Source organism: Lethenteron reissneri, chromosome 14 (genome assembly GCF_015708825.2).
Source record: "Lethenteron reissneri isolate LAM-NWPU_2019-01 chromosome 14, ASM1570882v1, whole genome shotgun sequence".
Taxonomy (NCBI): Eukaryota; Metazoa; Chordata; class Hyperoartia; order Petromyzontiformes; family Petromyzontidae; genus Lethenteron; species Lethenteron reissneri.
Window position 1 is genome coordinate 5,797,355 of NC_083792.1, and position 16,800 is coordinate 5,814,154.

At 48.6% G+C, this 16,800-nt stretch overlaps 1 protein-coding gene across 2 annotated transcripts; it reads left to right on the forward strand.

Moving 5' to 3' along the window:
- The first annotated feature begins 1,352 nt into the window (after positions 1-1,352).
- On the forward strand, positions 1,353-16,277 carry AIDA (axin interactor, dorsalization associated). 2 transcript variants are annotated; one of them, XR_009755114.1, is made up of 11 exons: positions 1,353-1,679; positions 3,387-3,456; positions 5,638-5,691; positions 6,361-6,415; positions 6,818-6,881; positions 9,170-9,288; positions 9,782-9,904; positions 12,431-12,553; positions 13,583-13,700; positions 14,048-14,194; positions 15,776-16,277. XR_009755114.1 is itself a non-coding variant. In XM_061551386.1 (10 exons), the coding sequence occupies exons 1-10, from the start codon at positions 1,573-1,575 to the stop codon at positions 14,142-14,144; spliced, it is 930 nt and encodes a 309-aa protein (XP_061407370.1). In that variant the 5' UTR covers positions 1,353-1,572; the 3' UTR covers positions 14,145-16,277. The 2 variants fall into 2 exon arrangements, 1 of the variants encoding a protein (XP_061407370.1); XM_061551386.1 differs by having other exon boundaries at positions 14,048-16,277.
- Positions 16,278-16,800: the final 523 nt, after the last annotated feature.

Sequence of the window (16,800 nt, forward strand, 5' to 3'; positions counted from 1 at the left end):
GCTACACGGTGAGCTGTTAATTGACCGTTAAACAAACATCTGCCATCCATTGAACCCTCGTGGTCGTGGTACAGCTTGGGTGGTGCCAAGAGCCGCAATGTAAACTCAGGTCTTTCATCGTGGTCCCAGTCTTTAAACTCAACCCCTCTCAAATAAAGACATCCGTTAAAATATATATGCACAAAATATGTTGGAATCCATTAAACTAATGGATATTCCAGACCAATGCTATCCAGAATGTGTTCACACAAGCAAACTCTGGACCGGTTTCGACCTTTAGGATCTCATCAGCATAGGCTTATTAAACCATGATTCCATCTCAGCCTCCACGGACTCCCCTCCTAACCTGCACTTAAACTAATTTTAGCACAAAGCAGTGGGCAGTGGGCACTGTCATTACCCCCCGGCGATCTTTCTCATGAATGCAAACGAATTCCCAGTATCACTGTTGACAGAGGGGGCTTAGCTTGGCTGTGTGCGGAGGAATAATTACCATGAACACATTCACATCGCAGTGGGGTTTAAACCCAGCCCCTGGGATCAGGGGTAATTAAGAGATGGAAAGATCAATGGGGTTTCCAAATTAGCAAATTTAGAAACGATACCACAACAAAGCCAACAGCGGCATGAGAAAGTAATCGTAGGTTGAAACGTCCAAGTTCAATAATTATCGGACGTGGGTCGGCTCAGCATATCATCTCTTCAGGGCCGATACAACAGTCACCACATTGTGAACAATCAACATGGTCCACCCTATGGAAATAGCTCAGTACATGGTCTCGTCATGCGAAAGTGGAATTTCCCAGTGTCTGAACCGGCAACAGAATGAGCAACGCTAATTTCATTATTCATGCTTTAGTATTAGAACAATGCCATCAGAGTTCGATTCCCGATCACGGCTAACATCAGTTGGGAGTGACATCAAAACCGATCCTTGCACCCCCCTCCACTTCACCATCCAGAGTGGTGAAGTATGGTCAACTCCATGAGCGACGTGGCGTGGGGGAGTCTTTAATTAAGCAGTGAATTGACAAAGTTCCGTAATATTCATATTTTAACATATATATAACATTTATCAAACGCTATGGTGCCTATAAATTTCGATTTAAAGCTTTCGTGACTGCAGGGATTCATCTTCTTGGTTCTTTCGGTAAAGTCACGTAGAAGGGAAGTAATAAAATAATAAAAATAAAACATAATCAAATAATTCTCACGACGTTTCGGCCACAACGCAAGCAGCCGTCCTCAGGGTGAAGTACCAGGTCTGTCGGGGAGACAGCGTCTGGTGCCTATCCACGTGTGTGCCAGGTTTCAAATCATCCTTAAGACGCAAGCAGTGCTCAGAGTAACTCCGCCCGATGCAACCCGCTCTGCTCCACTCCGCACTGCTCTCCTCGGCCGAGCAGGCGTGGAATTCCACTCTGCCGGGCTCTTCCATCCATCATCCTCCTCCTCCTCGTTCTCCCCCATCCTTCTTGCTCCCACATCCCAGACCTCTTCGCTCGACCGAGCTCCTCCTGTCGCCCGATTCTCCTGTGCGCATCTCTGCAGCCCCCGTGGTGTCAAGTCAGGATGGGCGACATCGGAAAGCTGGTGGTGAAGTGGCATGGCAGCTTTGGAAAAGCAACGGATTTCGACTCGTGGGGTCAGCTGGTGGAGGCGGTGGACGAGTACATGATGTGAGTGCGGTGATGCTGTGCAGGTTGTGTGGATCTCGCTGGGGTCTGATGCCTATACACACACACTGGGATGAGGTGTAGATGGATGTAGCCGTGTGTGAGTGTGAGATGGGGGGGCATTGGTGTGTGTGAATTATAGGGTGGGGAGTTCATTCATTTGTCGTTATCACAATGATGGCAATGGTACGAAGTCAACATCGTTATCATCATCTTCAGTACTACACATATTTATGAAAATGTTTTGCTTGTATAATCGCCTCTGATGGAATATCTCGTATGCAGGTGTCCTTTGAGTCCAGTACAAGGAGCATAAATAGCCACGAAACTTAACATATTTGTCATGAAAGGAAAACTGATATAACAGGACGACGTCTTAAGGAATGGCCCTTCTTCATAGGACACGCATAGAGAGGTCAAGGAGATAGAGTGGAGAAGATTTCGAGTCTGCACTTTACATCAGAGTGCCCGATAAGAATTAAACATTTAAATGATTCCTGATGAACACTTGTAAGTTTCTATTGGAATAGTTACCTATTAAATTACAAGGTGACACTGCGTTTGTAGCGGTGCACAAGCACGAATAACACAAGTAATAATAACAACAAGAACACAATTAACTCCACACATTCAACATAAAAACTCAACACATACGTAGCATAGGTAATTGACTTTAAGTGCGGTTACTAGGGATGGTCTGTAGCAGTCATGTCAACAACAGTTAAAAGTAATTTACAGAAATACTTTGCATCCATCATCAGATGTAATCAGTCTGTTGACTATATGTATGATACATTTTGATTTAAAGCTTTCGTGACTGCAGGGATTCATATTCTTGGTCTTACCAAGAATATATATGTATGATAATACATATAGTCAACAGTTAATCATCATCATGGTCACAATCAAGTCATCCACAGCAATCAATGTCATAATCACACCTTGAAATCAACAGCAATGTGAATCAATATTAACAGCAATCATCATAGTTACTAAAAATAGGCAATAATCATGAGCCAAAATCATCAGCAGAAATCTTCAACATCATCAACAATCAGTAATCAGAAATCAAAGCAGTCATCGACCTCATCATTATCATAAAGTTCAGCAATAGCAATCATCAACAGCATCATTGTGTCGATCATATTCACCATCCACTAGAATAACATCGTGAACAGAAGTGTTTGTTTCTTAATAAAGGAACTGATCAAATACTGTGCCTCAATGCAGGACCCCCCCCCCCCCCCTAGATTCGTGTCCTGAGACTCGTTGAGACTGTCCATAGAAAAATACAGAAATACAGAATTATCCTGTCCATCAGGAGTCACAATCACAAAGTACAGAATCATCCTGTCCACAAGTAATCACTATCACAAAATAACTCAACAATCAGTAATTATTCACACGTGAAGAATATTCCTGCATCACAACCCACTTTTAAAGTTGAGTGATACACCGTGATTTGCATGTACAAATATAACTTCCTGGATAACCACAATTTGATTGAACATAACTCATTTCAAATAACTCCCATCCTGTTTAATTAAAAATCGAATTCCATTCCCATCATCGTCGTCATTATCATCATCATCAGTGCGGTGATGTGTTGTGCATTGTGTTGTTGATACTCTACTCGATAGGAGGTTTGTGATGCAGCGACTGCAGGGACTGATGCCATTGCTTCCCGTGTTGACTGTCTCGTGCTTGCAGCCTTGCCAGGCAGCTTCTCAAAGAGGCACAGTCACCGCCAAACTGCTCAGGATTCACTGAAGACCAGAAGGTATGAGGATTCTCAACTGCAGGATGGGTTTTCAGCATCTGGATTCCTACGTTCTGTCTCATTTGTATTGATCGGTCACACATGTTCGGTCTTGTTCTTCGCGAGGTGTATTGTCCGTCTTGCATATTGTCTCATTTATATTGTGCGTTTCATTTTGTATAATTCAAGCTGTCTCCACAAGTTTGAAGGCCTACTGCATGAGCACGTAATGTGTGTACGTGTGATCGATCATATTTTACCACACAGATCATTGGGGGGGGTGAATGCATGCAATATAGACGTGGGAACTTAGAAGAACCATATAACAAATGTATTTAGCTGCACTGCCCTCTGTTGACCAGCACGCAGTGCAACTCTGCAACCGCCTATCACAACCTGTTCATGCACGTCGGTCACTCAGTCAAGAGCTGTCCAAGCTCAAGCCTGCTGAGCTTAAGATCGGGTGCATTCTGGGCAATTTGGTCACTGGCTGTAGTTGGAAGCTTTCTGTGGATACAATAACTAAACACAGATGCCTGTGTAGGGTGCTGCCCTTTCATTGGTTTCAGAACAGTTGCCGATTGCTGTAAGATGCCCCTGATCAGAGCCATCCCTGGGGTACGGCGAATCTGGGCGACCGCCCCGGTGTAACAGGCCGGAGTATACCCACAGGCCGTAGTATACCCGGGGTTAAAACGGCCCTGGCTAGATTATACCCGTGTGTTTTATGGCCTAGGCCAATTTATACTCTGGGGTATATTATGGCCTAGGCCAAATTATGCCCCTTTAGGCCAAATCATACCCCCATTATAGTAATAGTGTTGAGGGATATACACGTGAATTACTAAATTTTTCCAACATTTTATTTAAAACTGTAAACACATAGACTTTGATTGCTTCAACCAGAAAAACTTTAATAATAACCCTAACCCTAAAAATGCTTCAATTGATCAAATTGAGATTCTTGCTTCCATATATACGCTTTTTAGATATCGCTTGAAGTTCGTTTGAACTTTCACATGGGGCATGTTCTGGCCTGGTGGGGTATGGTCTGGCCCAGTCGAGTTTAAACCCCTGGGGGGTATAGTTTAGCCTAGGACACTTTATCCCCCTGGGTATACTCTGGCCTGGGCCAAACTATACCTGGGTTTAATCGGGGCAGGGGTTATTTTAGCCTGTTACACCGGGCTCCGTGATTTGGGGGACCCCGCGTTTCGACGTCACGGTGCCAGAAGTAATACTTCAGCTTTTGTTTGAAGGCGTCGGGGGGCCCACATGGTGAGATTTGCTCCGGGCCCCCTATAGACTGCCCTGCCCCCGAGGAAAGGGTAGATTTATTTATTAATCACTCGAGTCACACAGACCCTTTGTGGGCAGTGTACTTTTATGCCCCCACGTTTATGTATCCCGCTTTCAACCAACCTGCACTGACCAGCGTCAGTGCAAGTTGATCAAATAGCCCCCACGACGGCATAAGAAGGCCCTCATCCAGCAGTGGATTGACCAAAGGCTGATCTGTACGTGACAGACCAAACCGCCGGGTTCGCAACACCAAAAGGCCGAGGTCCCTGCGGCAATGCGTAACGCCAACGAAGGGGGCTTAAAACTGAATTATTTCCTGGACAGACCACCGACAGAGCTCAGCAGGCCTCCAAAACAAGCTTGGCAGAGGCACCGCTCGTTAATAAACATGGGTGTGCACCAAGCGGAGTTGGCCGCTCTGCAAGGGGCACTTGTGGACCAGTGACTGATTGCATAAAACACCTGGAATGACGTTGTTTGTGCTTAAAGCGTACTGCTTTACATGAGAAACGAAGGGAACAATTGGCTTGAGGTTTCTATAACACTGTTAACTGTTTATATTCTCTGTGCCAATGGTGATATATTGTTTAACAGGGCATCTAGTCTGCTGTAGTCTTTGTATGAAGTTGTTTTTTACGATACGCGACTTACATGGGGGACTTGCATCACAAGGCTTGCATTGTATGTTGGGTGTTATCCACTCTTATTTGTGTTTTCTCCGGTTGCTCTGGTTTCATCCCACTTAATGAACACTCATTAATACTATTAAATTGGCTCTCAAGGTTAAAACAAGACCCTCTTGCAAAAGAGCCTTGAGACTCGATGAGACTTTCCTAGGTAAGTATTTGACAATTATTATGATTCCTGTCCATCTTGAATCGTGTTTTTAATTTTCTTCAGAAAATCCTGGGGAAGATTGCCGCCTGCCTGGAGGTGCGGAGTCAGTCTCTGCAGGTACTGTACCCTACCCTGTACTTCTGTACCCTACCCTGTACTTCTTATACTCTACCCTGTACTTCTGTGCTCTGCCCTGTACTTCTTATACCCTACCCTGTACTTCTATACCCTACCCTGTACTACTCTACCCTACCCTGTACTTCTTATGCCCTACCCTGTACTTCTATACCCTACCCTGTACTTCTATACTCTGCCCTGTACTTCTGTACCCTACCCTGTACTTGTATACCCGACCCTGTACTTCTGTACTAGACCCTGTACTTCTGTACCCTACCCTGTACTTCTATATCCTACCCTGTACTTCTATACTCTACCCTGTACTTCTATACCCTACCCTGTACTTCTGTACTCGACCCTGTACTTCTGTGCTCTACCCTGCACTTCTGTACTAGACCCTGTACTTCTATACTCTACGCTGTACTCTATACGAGTCCGTAATCCTGCAGTAAGTTTATGACGACACAAACCATTCTGTTTCTACTTAAAGTGACTCACTGCATTGTATTCTTTGCGCTGAAAATGTAAACCGTGAAAAATAATATATGTACAATGTGTAAACGACTATGATTTAATGTAAAATACATGTATTATTATTGTTATTTATTATCTCAAGATACTTTTCTTTGGTATACAAATAACTTCATAGATATTGTTGTACTCTTTTAGACCACACAATCAAATGAAGAATTTCCACTCGAAGATTTGAAGCAACTGGAACCAGGTGAGTGCTGTTTATTCCCCTTTTGGCCACGGTGCATTTTATTCTCACAGGATACTACATTAATGATATTTATCCAGCAATGGATTGGTCATCGCTGATAATCATATAAGGAACTGTGCCAGATGGGGGGTTGTTTGCCATACTTCACCACACTGGGTAGTGCGGGTAGTGAATGGGGAGACCAGGACCAGTTCAGATATCACTAACAGCTGGCGTTATCCCTTGCTGGGAAGCAGACTCAGATCTCCGGGTTCATAGTGCAATGCACTCGTCACTGTTTCCCTGTATCTAAGTCATAACTTTAAATTACTGTGTTCATAGCAACACAGTCACGCCACTGTGATATGAATGAACCCTCCTTTTCAAGTTACATTCATTACTTTTTTTTTTCTCTTTTCACAGTAATAAAGAATATTCTCACGTACAACAAAGAATTCCCATTTGATGTTCAGCCCCTGCCCCAAAGGTAACGAGTCATGCCGTTCTGGGCGCGTCGACGTCCCACACCTGTTTTTTAGATTTAAAGCTTTCGTGATTGCAGGGATTCATCTTCTTGGTTCTTTCGGTAAAGTCACGTAGAAGGGAAATAATAATAAAAATAAAACATAATAAAATACAATTCTCACGACGTTTCGGCCACAACGCAAGCAGCCATCCTCAGGTGAAGAACAGGTCTGTCGGAAAGTGGTGAAGTATGGTCTGAATGACGCTGTCTTTCCGACAGACCTGTTCTTCACCTGAGGACGGCTGCTTGCGTTGTGGCCGAAACGTCGTGAGAATTATTTTATTATGTAAAATAATTATTATTTAATTACTTCCCTTCTACGTGACTTTACCAAAAGAACCAAGAAGATGAGTCCCACACCTGCTGAGGATGCGTCACAATTTCACGGCTCGACAAATAATTTGCGGGGACAAGCTCGCTAGCCGACCGAGCGACTGAACGGAGCGGGGGCCACGAGCTGGCCGGCCGGCCTACGGACTGGCTGGCATGCCCTGCGCCGCATCCGTGTTGTGACGGTGCCCCGTCGCCGGCGTGCTCCGGATGGTCGCTGCCTTTTGTGTGCGAGGGGACCCCGGGGAGCACGGTGCCCACACCCAATCCTGCGCGGGCCGGGCGAGGCCGTCTGGCCACCGTTTTTGTTTGTAGCACTTCCTGTTTTCAGCCTGCTCCTTTCCTGTGATGTTTTTCCCTCTGTGTCTGGCTCGTAATTTTATGCGGGTGCCCTGCAGTGGGCTGCGAAGCCACGCTGGTGAGCGAGAGTAAGTTGTGGTGAAACGCAACCTTCCGGCAGTGTGGCAGCAGTTGGCCTTGCAGTGGGGCCATTTGCTCGATACGGCCTATAACACTTTTATTACTATTATAATTTTTTCCCACTGCTGAATGAAGGCCTCTACACAATGTCAGTGGTTGGGGTTTAGTATGATAATACTACACCATGCTGGTCAGTGCGGGTCGTTTAAAGTGCACAGGACCCAGGTCCGGTTCAGAAATCATTTTCTACTGGCATCAGCCTTGGCCAGAAATTAAACTTAGGTCGATGGGTTCATAGCGCATTGACCAAATGAGCTCCCTACTGCACAATATATATGATGCTTTTTTGATTCATATGCTGTCCAAACAAACAGTGGGGGTGGCGGTGCGCACATTGCGGAGATAGGCAGTGGGGGACTGCTGTGCAGAGGTACGAACTAGACAACGGTGACGATACGATGCAAATTAACACGCTTCGTAGTGAAGGGAAAGTCAAACGAGTCATCTCTGTTTATGATGGAGATGATGAGCCATTTTTTTTCTGGTTGTACAACACTGCCAATAAAATCACTATTTTTTAAATTCAGATTCACGTAAGATGTTTGAAATAGTTTTATGGGTGTGTTTGACGCAGATTTGAAAAAATAAACTGTGCGTATGTATGTTGAACTTCTTTCACATCGTACGTAGCCAATCGTCATAATCGGAGGTGCGGATGCAAGCTCATGAAGAAAATCCATTTCTCATGCAATGCAGCAACTCGCTGATTTGAATTTGTTCACCATGTGGAGTGGCCTAGCACGGTTGGCATCGGCCCTGCTGCAAGGACTTAAATTGGGCCCCTTGCATAATTTATAATTCCCCTACCTTCCCTATTAGTAGGCCCGGTAACCGGGGCCTTCTTTTGGTAACCGAGCCCTCTTCTGGGACCTGGGCCTTCTTCTGGTATCAGGGCCCTCTTGCGGTACCTGAGCCTTCTTCTAGTATCCTGGGCCCTCTTGTGGTACCTGAGCCTTCTTCTAGTATCCTGGGCCCTCTTGTGGTACCTGAGCCTTCTTCTAGTATCCTGAGCCCTCTTGCGGTACCTGGGCCTTCTTCTAGTATCCTGGGCCCTCTTACGGTACCTGAGCCTTCTTCTAGTATCCTGGGCCCTCTTGTGGTACCTGAGCCTTCTTCTAGTATCCTGGGCCCTCTTGTGGTACCTGAGCCTTCTTCTAGTATCCTGGGCCCTCTTGTGGTACCTGAGCCTTCTTCTAGTATCCTGGGCCCTCTTACGGTACCTGAGCCTTCTTCTAGTATCCTGGGCCCTCTTGCGGTACCTGGGCCTTCTTCTAGTATCCTGGGCCCTCTTCTGGCCTGTCGTGGGCCCCGGTGCAATTGCACCACCTGCACATCCGATATCTGCGCCATCGGTCTTGTGCACACGCCCATCACCACTGAGTTATGGGGTGGGCTCCAGCAGGTGTAGCGAATGCGATGTCTCTCACTCCACCCTGCAGGAGGCTCCTGGCTCCTGGTGAGGAACAGAGTCTCGATGTGGGTGAGGAGGAGGAGGAGGACGGCGCGGTGGGAGCAGCTGGCGGCGTCACCTCCCACGTCTTCAACGCCCGTCCGTCCGGTAATGGCATGTGCGACGATGGGCTTGTTGAGGCATAACAAGCGCGCTTTCGCATCATCATCATTGTCTTTGTCATCATCATTATCGCCGTCAAACCCGTATTCTGTTGCTCATCATTGATAGTAGATCAGGAGTATAGAATCTTTTCCTCACCGAGGGTCGAGTCGAACGTTGGCATGTCGTTGGCGGCCCACGCTTTACGACACCACTCTACCGATTATGGGTTCCATTACTCCACGAATTAGATAACGCGAAAACGGTTATAATAAAAACGATAACCTCTTTTTGCGACCTGCGCTGCTGGATGGGAGGTGATGAGCCAGACTTGGTGACATCATAGGCACCATCAGCCGCGTCACGCTGGACATGCGGGGGGGGGTGGGCAGGATGCGGGGGCTGCTGCTGTTTTGAAAGCATCCTGAGAAATTGAGCACGGAAAATGTTTGGATTGCTCTGGAGAGCGCCCCTAACACTGATGCCCTCCGCTCCACAGGCACGCTGCTGCCCCGCCTGCCCTCTGAGCCCGGCATGACCCTGCTGACGATCCGCATCGACAAGATCGGCCTGAAGGACGCAGGGCAGTGCATCGACCCGTACATCACCGTGAGCGTCAAAGGTACCAGCGTCCCGCACGGTAGCTCCCTCACTTCACTTTGGCCGTACCGGTTGGCATGGGTTGGTGAACGGGGAAAATAAAGAAACGGTTCGGAATATCACTCGCCACTCATCTTCGCCAGGGTGAGGAATTAAACTCGGGTTACAGGGTTGATAGCGCAGTGCGCCAACTACTGCGCCACCGCTCCCCACACGTAAACTATATTACAAAATGCAAAGTAATTTTCACGTCAAATGAGCATCAAAAGGGGTGCTCATCGCCTGTTGACGGGGCCAGTGATGGAAATGTTTCATTCATAAAGCAGGGGATAATCTACCTGTAGAACAACCACTGTTGATTGCTCCACAAAGTGGTAAATATTTTAATGACCTCAGAGGGATGATGGGCCCGAGTCAACCCCCAAACATTTTTTCAACTCGCAACTTTCCGAATTGCGAGCCGCTCGCTCTACCACTGAGCCACCTTGGCGGGGTTTAGATGCAATCCACATTCACCTAATATACGTGAATTATTACCCATGCAATTATATGCGAGCATCTTCATCTTGAGTTCAAGAACTGATATTAATGTGTCGTTGCACTCCGAATGTATACTTGTTTAAGGCATTAGCAGAGGAAGGCTTCACTCGGCAGCAAGTATAAACTGTTTGGCTATGACATCACACATTCTTCAACACGGCCACAAATGTGTGAAGGGGCGTTCTACATTCCTTGTTGCGTTTGTATATTTTGCTTGGAAAAGCGAAGCTTAGTCCTGAAGGAAGCCTGCGTACTTTAATACGTTTTCTTATTCCGCCCGCCGTTGCCCGCGCGTTGTTTATTTCTCGAAAACTCTTCCAGTACGATGTCACGCCTGCATGTAAGAAGTGTGCCCTGCACGACAGTTGGACGTCTATCATATCCGCAAGCTCTCCATGCGAACACCTCGCAGATTCAGCCGCCTGTGCGTGTGTGCAAGCCCTGTAGCGTCGGGGAGCTGAAGGGGGCAGAGTCCACCTCTGTTGAGGGCTTAGCCCCCCTTATACATTATCAAGTCAAGAAATATAATCCACTGCTGGATTATATTTTTTTACTGCCTAAGGACGACCGCTGGTGTTGCGATCGAAACGTCGTGATTTATTTAATTTGATAGCTACGTGACTTGACCGAAAGAACCAAAGAGTATGGATTCCTGCAGTCACGAAAGCTTCAAATCAAGAAAGAAATAGAATGCTTAACACAGGTGGCGTTTTTTTCCTTTAAAGTTCTCCAGTTCGGCGAGCACCCAGAGTCACGAATAAAACGTTCCCGTGGCCGTCCACGTCGGCTCCAACCATTGTGATGATGGCTCACACAACAACATCAAAGTTCCCCCATATAGCCTTCAGCAGACTCTTGGGGCAAGTGCTGTTAGCAAGCACCTATGAAGGCCGGCACGGCACACGAAAGGGGCAAGGTGGCCAGTGCCACGCACACACTGACTCATCTGCCATGGTGTCCTGTTCATGATCAAGCTTCGCGAGACGATAGACAAATTGCCTGCGATAGTTGGTGGAGGCCGGACAAAACGATTGTCGTACACACATGGGGTGAGGGCTACGGCAGAACGCCAGGCAGGCACAACCATGTCGTACCGTTCCGCGTTCCGTTTTAAGTGTTTCACGAAGTTTGTTTAACGTTGGCCGTGTCGTGCTCCCTCCTGAGTTATGTACGCCTCCTCCTTTTAAGGGTAAGTATCTTTTAGCTCGTCGACCGATTGCTTTTCAGCGCAATGTTATGCTTTAGTACAGTGGTTTTAAACCTTGTATGGCTACTGTAGTTTTTTTTAGCTACTGCGCGGTTGAATTTTTATTTCAACTGAGCAGTCGCTTGCCTGAGCCAACATGGTTCTGAGAAATGAATGTACGAATAATGAACATCAACATTGTAACCAATTGTCCATTTTGTGAGGTATTCTAACTAAATTTCGATTTAAAGCTTTCGTGACTGCAGGGATTCATCTTCTTGGTTCTTTCGGTAAAGTCACGTATAAGGGAAATAATAAAAGAATACAAATTAATAATGAAATAATTATTTCATTCTTTCCCTTCTACGTGACTTTCACCGAAAGAACCAAGAAGGTATATTCTAACTAGCTGCTAGTAACTGCAAGCGAATAAAACAATGTCAGCGGACTGCTCTGCACGCATGACGTCATTTGTTTACGCGCGTGACGTCATTTGTTTACGCTAGCTGGTTACTCTTGGAAACCCCATTGTTTACGATCAAGGAGTTTATAAAGGTATTTTACATAGTTCTAGGGTTACCATACGGATTATAATGTTATCGTAGGCCATTTTATATTAGGCAGATTTGTACACGACTATTCCCCAATGACTCACGGATGATATAGTTTTACACATTTATAACTCACCTCACATGCCCCCTGGTACATTGCCACACACCCCTAGGGGTCTGCGTACCCCCGGTTGAGAACCGCTGCTTTAGAAGGTCACGCCGCGGGCCCCGGACGTGCTCGCCGACCGTGCCCGGCCTCTCTCGCCCGCAGACGCGAGCGCCGTGGAGCTGAGCCCCGTGCAGGACACGCCGGTGGCCTCCAGGAAGGAGGACACCTTCGTCCACTTTGGCACGGACGTCGAGATTCAGAAGCACGTGGAGCAGCTGCCCAAGGGTGACGCTCGCACCGCTCCGCAAGGGGTTCAACGTCGAACGACCAGCGGGGTGTAAATTACACATTCCTATGGTGGAGGGCCGAGTCTCTCCTTTGAGCAACCACTGTTGACTTCCCCACAAAGTGGTACTAATTTTATCGACCTCGGAGGGATGATGAGTCAACCCCCAGCCAGGATTTGAACTTGTATCTTTCAAATTGCGAACCGCTCACTTTACTAATGAGGCACCCGGCTGGTTAAGGTGCAATAATTAATATTTTAGCATTTTTGGTATTCCCACCATTCTTATAGTGCAAAGCCATTACCAAGGCGCTGCTGGGGTCATAGACACAGTCTGGAGTAGTCTGACAGTAGGAGCCATGTTGCTTTGTGTAATGCCCAGAGGACGTCCACCACGGAGACGGAGCGATGGAGTCGGCACCTCGTGTGCACGCGCTGGATGGATTGTCTCGTCACATGACAGCGAGATAGCGACGGCTTGGGCAGGCCTTCATCCAGCAGTGGATTGACCATGGCTGATGATTATAGATCCTTGAACAACACACAACTAAATTGGTGTTGTGATCAGCAAAGAAGATGCTCGTAATGTCGTCACCTGCACCAACGTGACCACAGCAAATGAAACGTAAACAAAGAGCTGAACATTGGGCGGTGGCGAGATGTTATCTCCATTGGCTGGCAAACAGGAAGGTCGTGGGTTCGATCCCGGACCCTGGTGATGCCTGTTTTTTTATTGGGAATTTGTGTTCTCCCGTCCCCGTGGTGGTCGCGTTGCTTTTTCTCCGGAACCTCCGGTTCTGCCCTCCCCATTTAGAAATACGCATTTAGATCATTTGACTGCTGCTATAAATGCCCACGTGTGATGATGATATCAGCCACCTCGATGAGCTATCATCAAATGAGGATAGGTCACCTCTCAATCAGAGCCCATAGCTCAGTGGGCATTGCCTGGTTGTAAAAAATAAATAAAAAGTTTCGTCTTAACCAGTTCCTGTCAACCTCCCCACCGACATTCTTCTACGTGACAGGCGCTGCCATCTTCTTTGAGTTCAAGCACTACAAGCCGAAGAAGCACTTCACCAGCACCAAGTGCTTCGCCTTCATGGAAATGGACGAGATCAAGCCGGGCCCTGTCGTCATTGAGCTGTGAGTGCCGGGCTCGCCATCCACGCAAACCGCTCAGGCGTTAAAAGAGGCATTTGCGTTCCATGTTGTGCGTCAGTGTGTTGTGTGTTATTTATGTCGTGTTGTGTATTCGTGTGTTGTGTGTATGTAAGGTATGTTTTATGTTGTGTATGAACCACTCTGCACAGAAACAGGCTGCGTATTTATTCCATCAGTGATAGGCAGAGGAACAAAGGAAGGCATTGAACCTGGACTTGAACATGGGTAGGTAGTCGACGGCACAGATGGCTGGGGGAAGGGAGTTCCTGAGTGTGGGGGCAGCAGTAGAGGGCGCACATTGTAATGTTGTTTGCGATGTTTGTCTCCAGGTACAAAAAACCAACGGACTTCAAGAGGAGGAAGCTCACCCTTCTGACCAAGAAACCTCTCTACCTTCACCTGCACCAAACGCTGCACAAGGACTGACGCGCCACGGCCGTGCCCCTCGCTGCCGCATCCCGGAACGCGGAGTGCCGGTATCCATGGCCCTCCGGGTCTTGGCGAGCGATCTGCTTCCCGGTGCCGCGTGCGTGCCGGCGCGGTGGCGAGGCTCTGGGGGCCCGAGCCCGACACCGTCCCCTTCTGAGAACACCGGCCGCTGATTTTTAACTTGGCACTGAAAATAAATAAAAAGTCTGCCTTTGACGGCGGCAGCGGCAGCAGCACAAAGTGACAGTGCCAGATGGCGCCTTAAAATAAGCACCAGTACTGAGTTCATACCTATGTTTCCACTGCATAACCGAGCGGCGCTGGTGCTGGGGCCATGACGAACCGGCCGGGCGCCAGGGGCTCAGGAGGCGTGAAGTTTATTGCTCACCGCAGATCCCGCGGTGTGCTGCCACTCGCGTCGTCGCACCACGCGATGAACGAGGATGAGGGAAACGATTAACCCCGTGCCTGGCCCTGTTCGGCAAACCAGCAGGATTCAAATGTCCTGCGCGGCCAGTGAATCGCAGTTTGGTTCCGGCTCGGCTCGGCAAATAGCCAGTGGAAAACCACCCACACTGTGGTAGCCCCACGCTGGCACGGCTAGGATTGTGCCGGTGGCAGGGCAGGTTTGGGCCCTGGCGCTTGATTCAAGAACTTAAGTAATTCCGCAGCAAAGCCTTTTGCCACAGCACTGAGTCGCTATTTATGTACAGTTGCATTGCAGCTAAGTGAGTGATACTGTGACGGAAGAGTGTGTTTCTTACCTTTTATACATTCTGTGTTATTAACAATGCAAATGCACAATAGCCAATCACTAAACGCACTCTGGCGTAGCACGAGAGTGTCCGCGTGTGAGCGACTGTAACTATAGTGGCTTGTAGTTACGGAGTGCCATTTACCGTTTATATTCCCGCCCTGTGTGTCCGAGTTGTGAACTTCTCACGTTGAGGTGGGAGAAAGTTAGGCAACGTGGTATTTATCCAAGTCGCTATTTATTATTTGCAAAACAAATCGTTTAACAAATAATATTGAATGTCAAGCTAATTTAAGTCGCCTAATAATTTTGCTTTCTCCCTTTCGGCGTCTCGCGAGACGGCAGTAGCAATCCTCCGCCAGGTACTGCGCAAGGACGCAGCGCTCGCCAGGGTGTGCGTATGCCAGGGTGTGCGTACGCCAGGGTGTGCGTATGCCAGGGTGTGCGTACGCCAGGGTGTGCGTATGCCAGGGTGTGTGTACGCCAAGTAGGGGGTACAGCTGGTGCATCTGCCAGTCATCTCAATCAGCCAACCCATGGCACCGAGGCCTATCCCGAGACCTTCTGTCAGCGAGCCTTCGACACTTCACGCTGCCTCAAAGTGCACCTGGCCTGGCACAGGCGCCGTGGTGATGTCACCGTCACTTAGTGACGAATGACGGGTTTTAGTATGGGTGTGTGTGCACACGGGCTATGTGTGTGTGCGTGCAGGGCATGTGTGTACACACAAGCTATGTGTGTGCACGACAGAACACCCAGTGAGACGACCAGGAGAACGCTCACTGCCTGCGGCTCCTGCTTGCGTAGTTGTCACGCCGTCTCAGGCCGGCGTCGTGCGCTCCTCTGGCTGGTGGCTGTTGTCTGTGTGCTGCAGACAGCCCGGGAGCTTCCGTACCGCGCCGTGTTGGGTGAGAGCTGCGTGGCACGACTCCCTCGGCCATTCAAGGCGGCAGTAGGCGACGATGGCTATTCCGTACTGACGAGTCCTCGCAAGGACGGAAACGGTACGGAGCTGCTTCGTTGTCATGTTTCCGCCGAAAACAAAGCTCGAAACTTTCAGCTCTTTTGGGCACGTGGCTGCTGCAACTTGCGTGCAGAATATTTGGACAGCATCTTGCCATGCAAAGCATGTTGGGACTTCTCGTCGTGCTTATGGTGTCTCAAACACCTTTTTGTGTTTATTATTATACCATCACCATCATCATCATCACCACCACTTGCAAGATGTCCAGCCAGCGTGGAAGAGTAGGCCAAACACCCTCCTGGATGGGGCTCTCCAGAGCTCCCTCCAGTGGAGGCCCCTCCGCCAGGGCTGTCCCCGTTATACTGGTAGGAACCTCCTGGTTACACCAGCCCACAGGGGATTATTGTGTCCGTCGTGCATCAACAAATGGGAGGGGTGGGGCTGGGTAGAGAGGGGAGGGGCTGGGTGGGGAGGGTGGGGAGGGGCTGGGTGGGGAGGGTGGGGAGGGGCTGGGTGGGGGGGTGGGGCTGGGTGGGGAGGGGCTGGTCACCCCGTGGTGCCCTTATAAAACTCAACGTTTAACCTACTCACGCCGGCTTGTGCCCGCCCTCACAGTCGGGCATATTTGCGGAATACACCACGCCGCCGTTGACCCTGGCCATTGACCGAGCAACCCAACGTTCCTACCAGCTCCCTCCGCAGGAATGTGTTCTATGATCTACTACTGCTGTTGTTATCAGGAGTGTGGTGTTCACGCTTGTGCCAGAACCTCGTTGCGTGGCCTGGGGGTGGCTGCAGGCGCCGTTCCTCCATCCAGGTGCTCCGTGCTCTGTGCGTGGGCTCCGGGCTCCGTGTGTGGGCTCGCCCCTAGCAAGGAGAGACGCTCTCGGCGTCTTAACGTCACCAACGGAGACGAGTAAACATTTGCACATTTT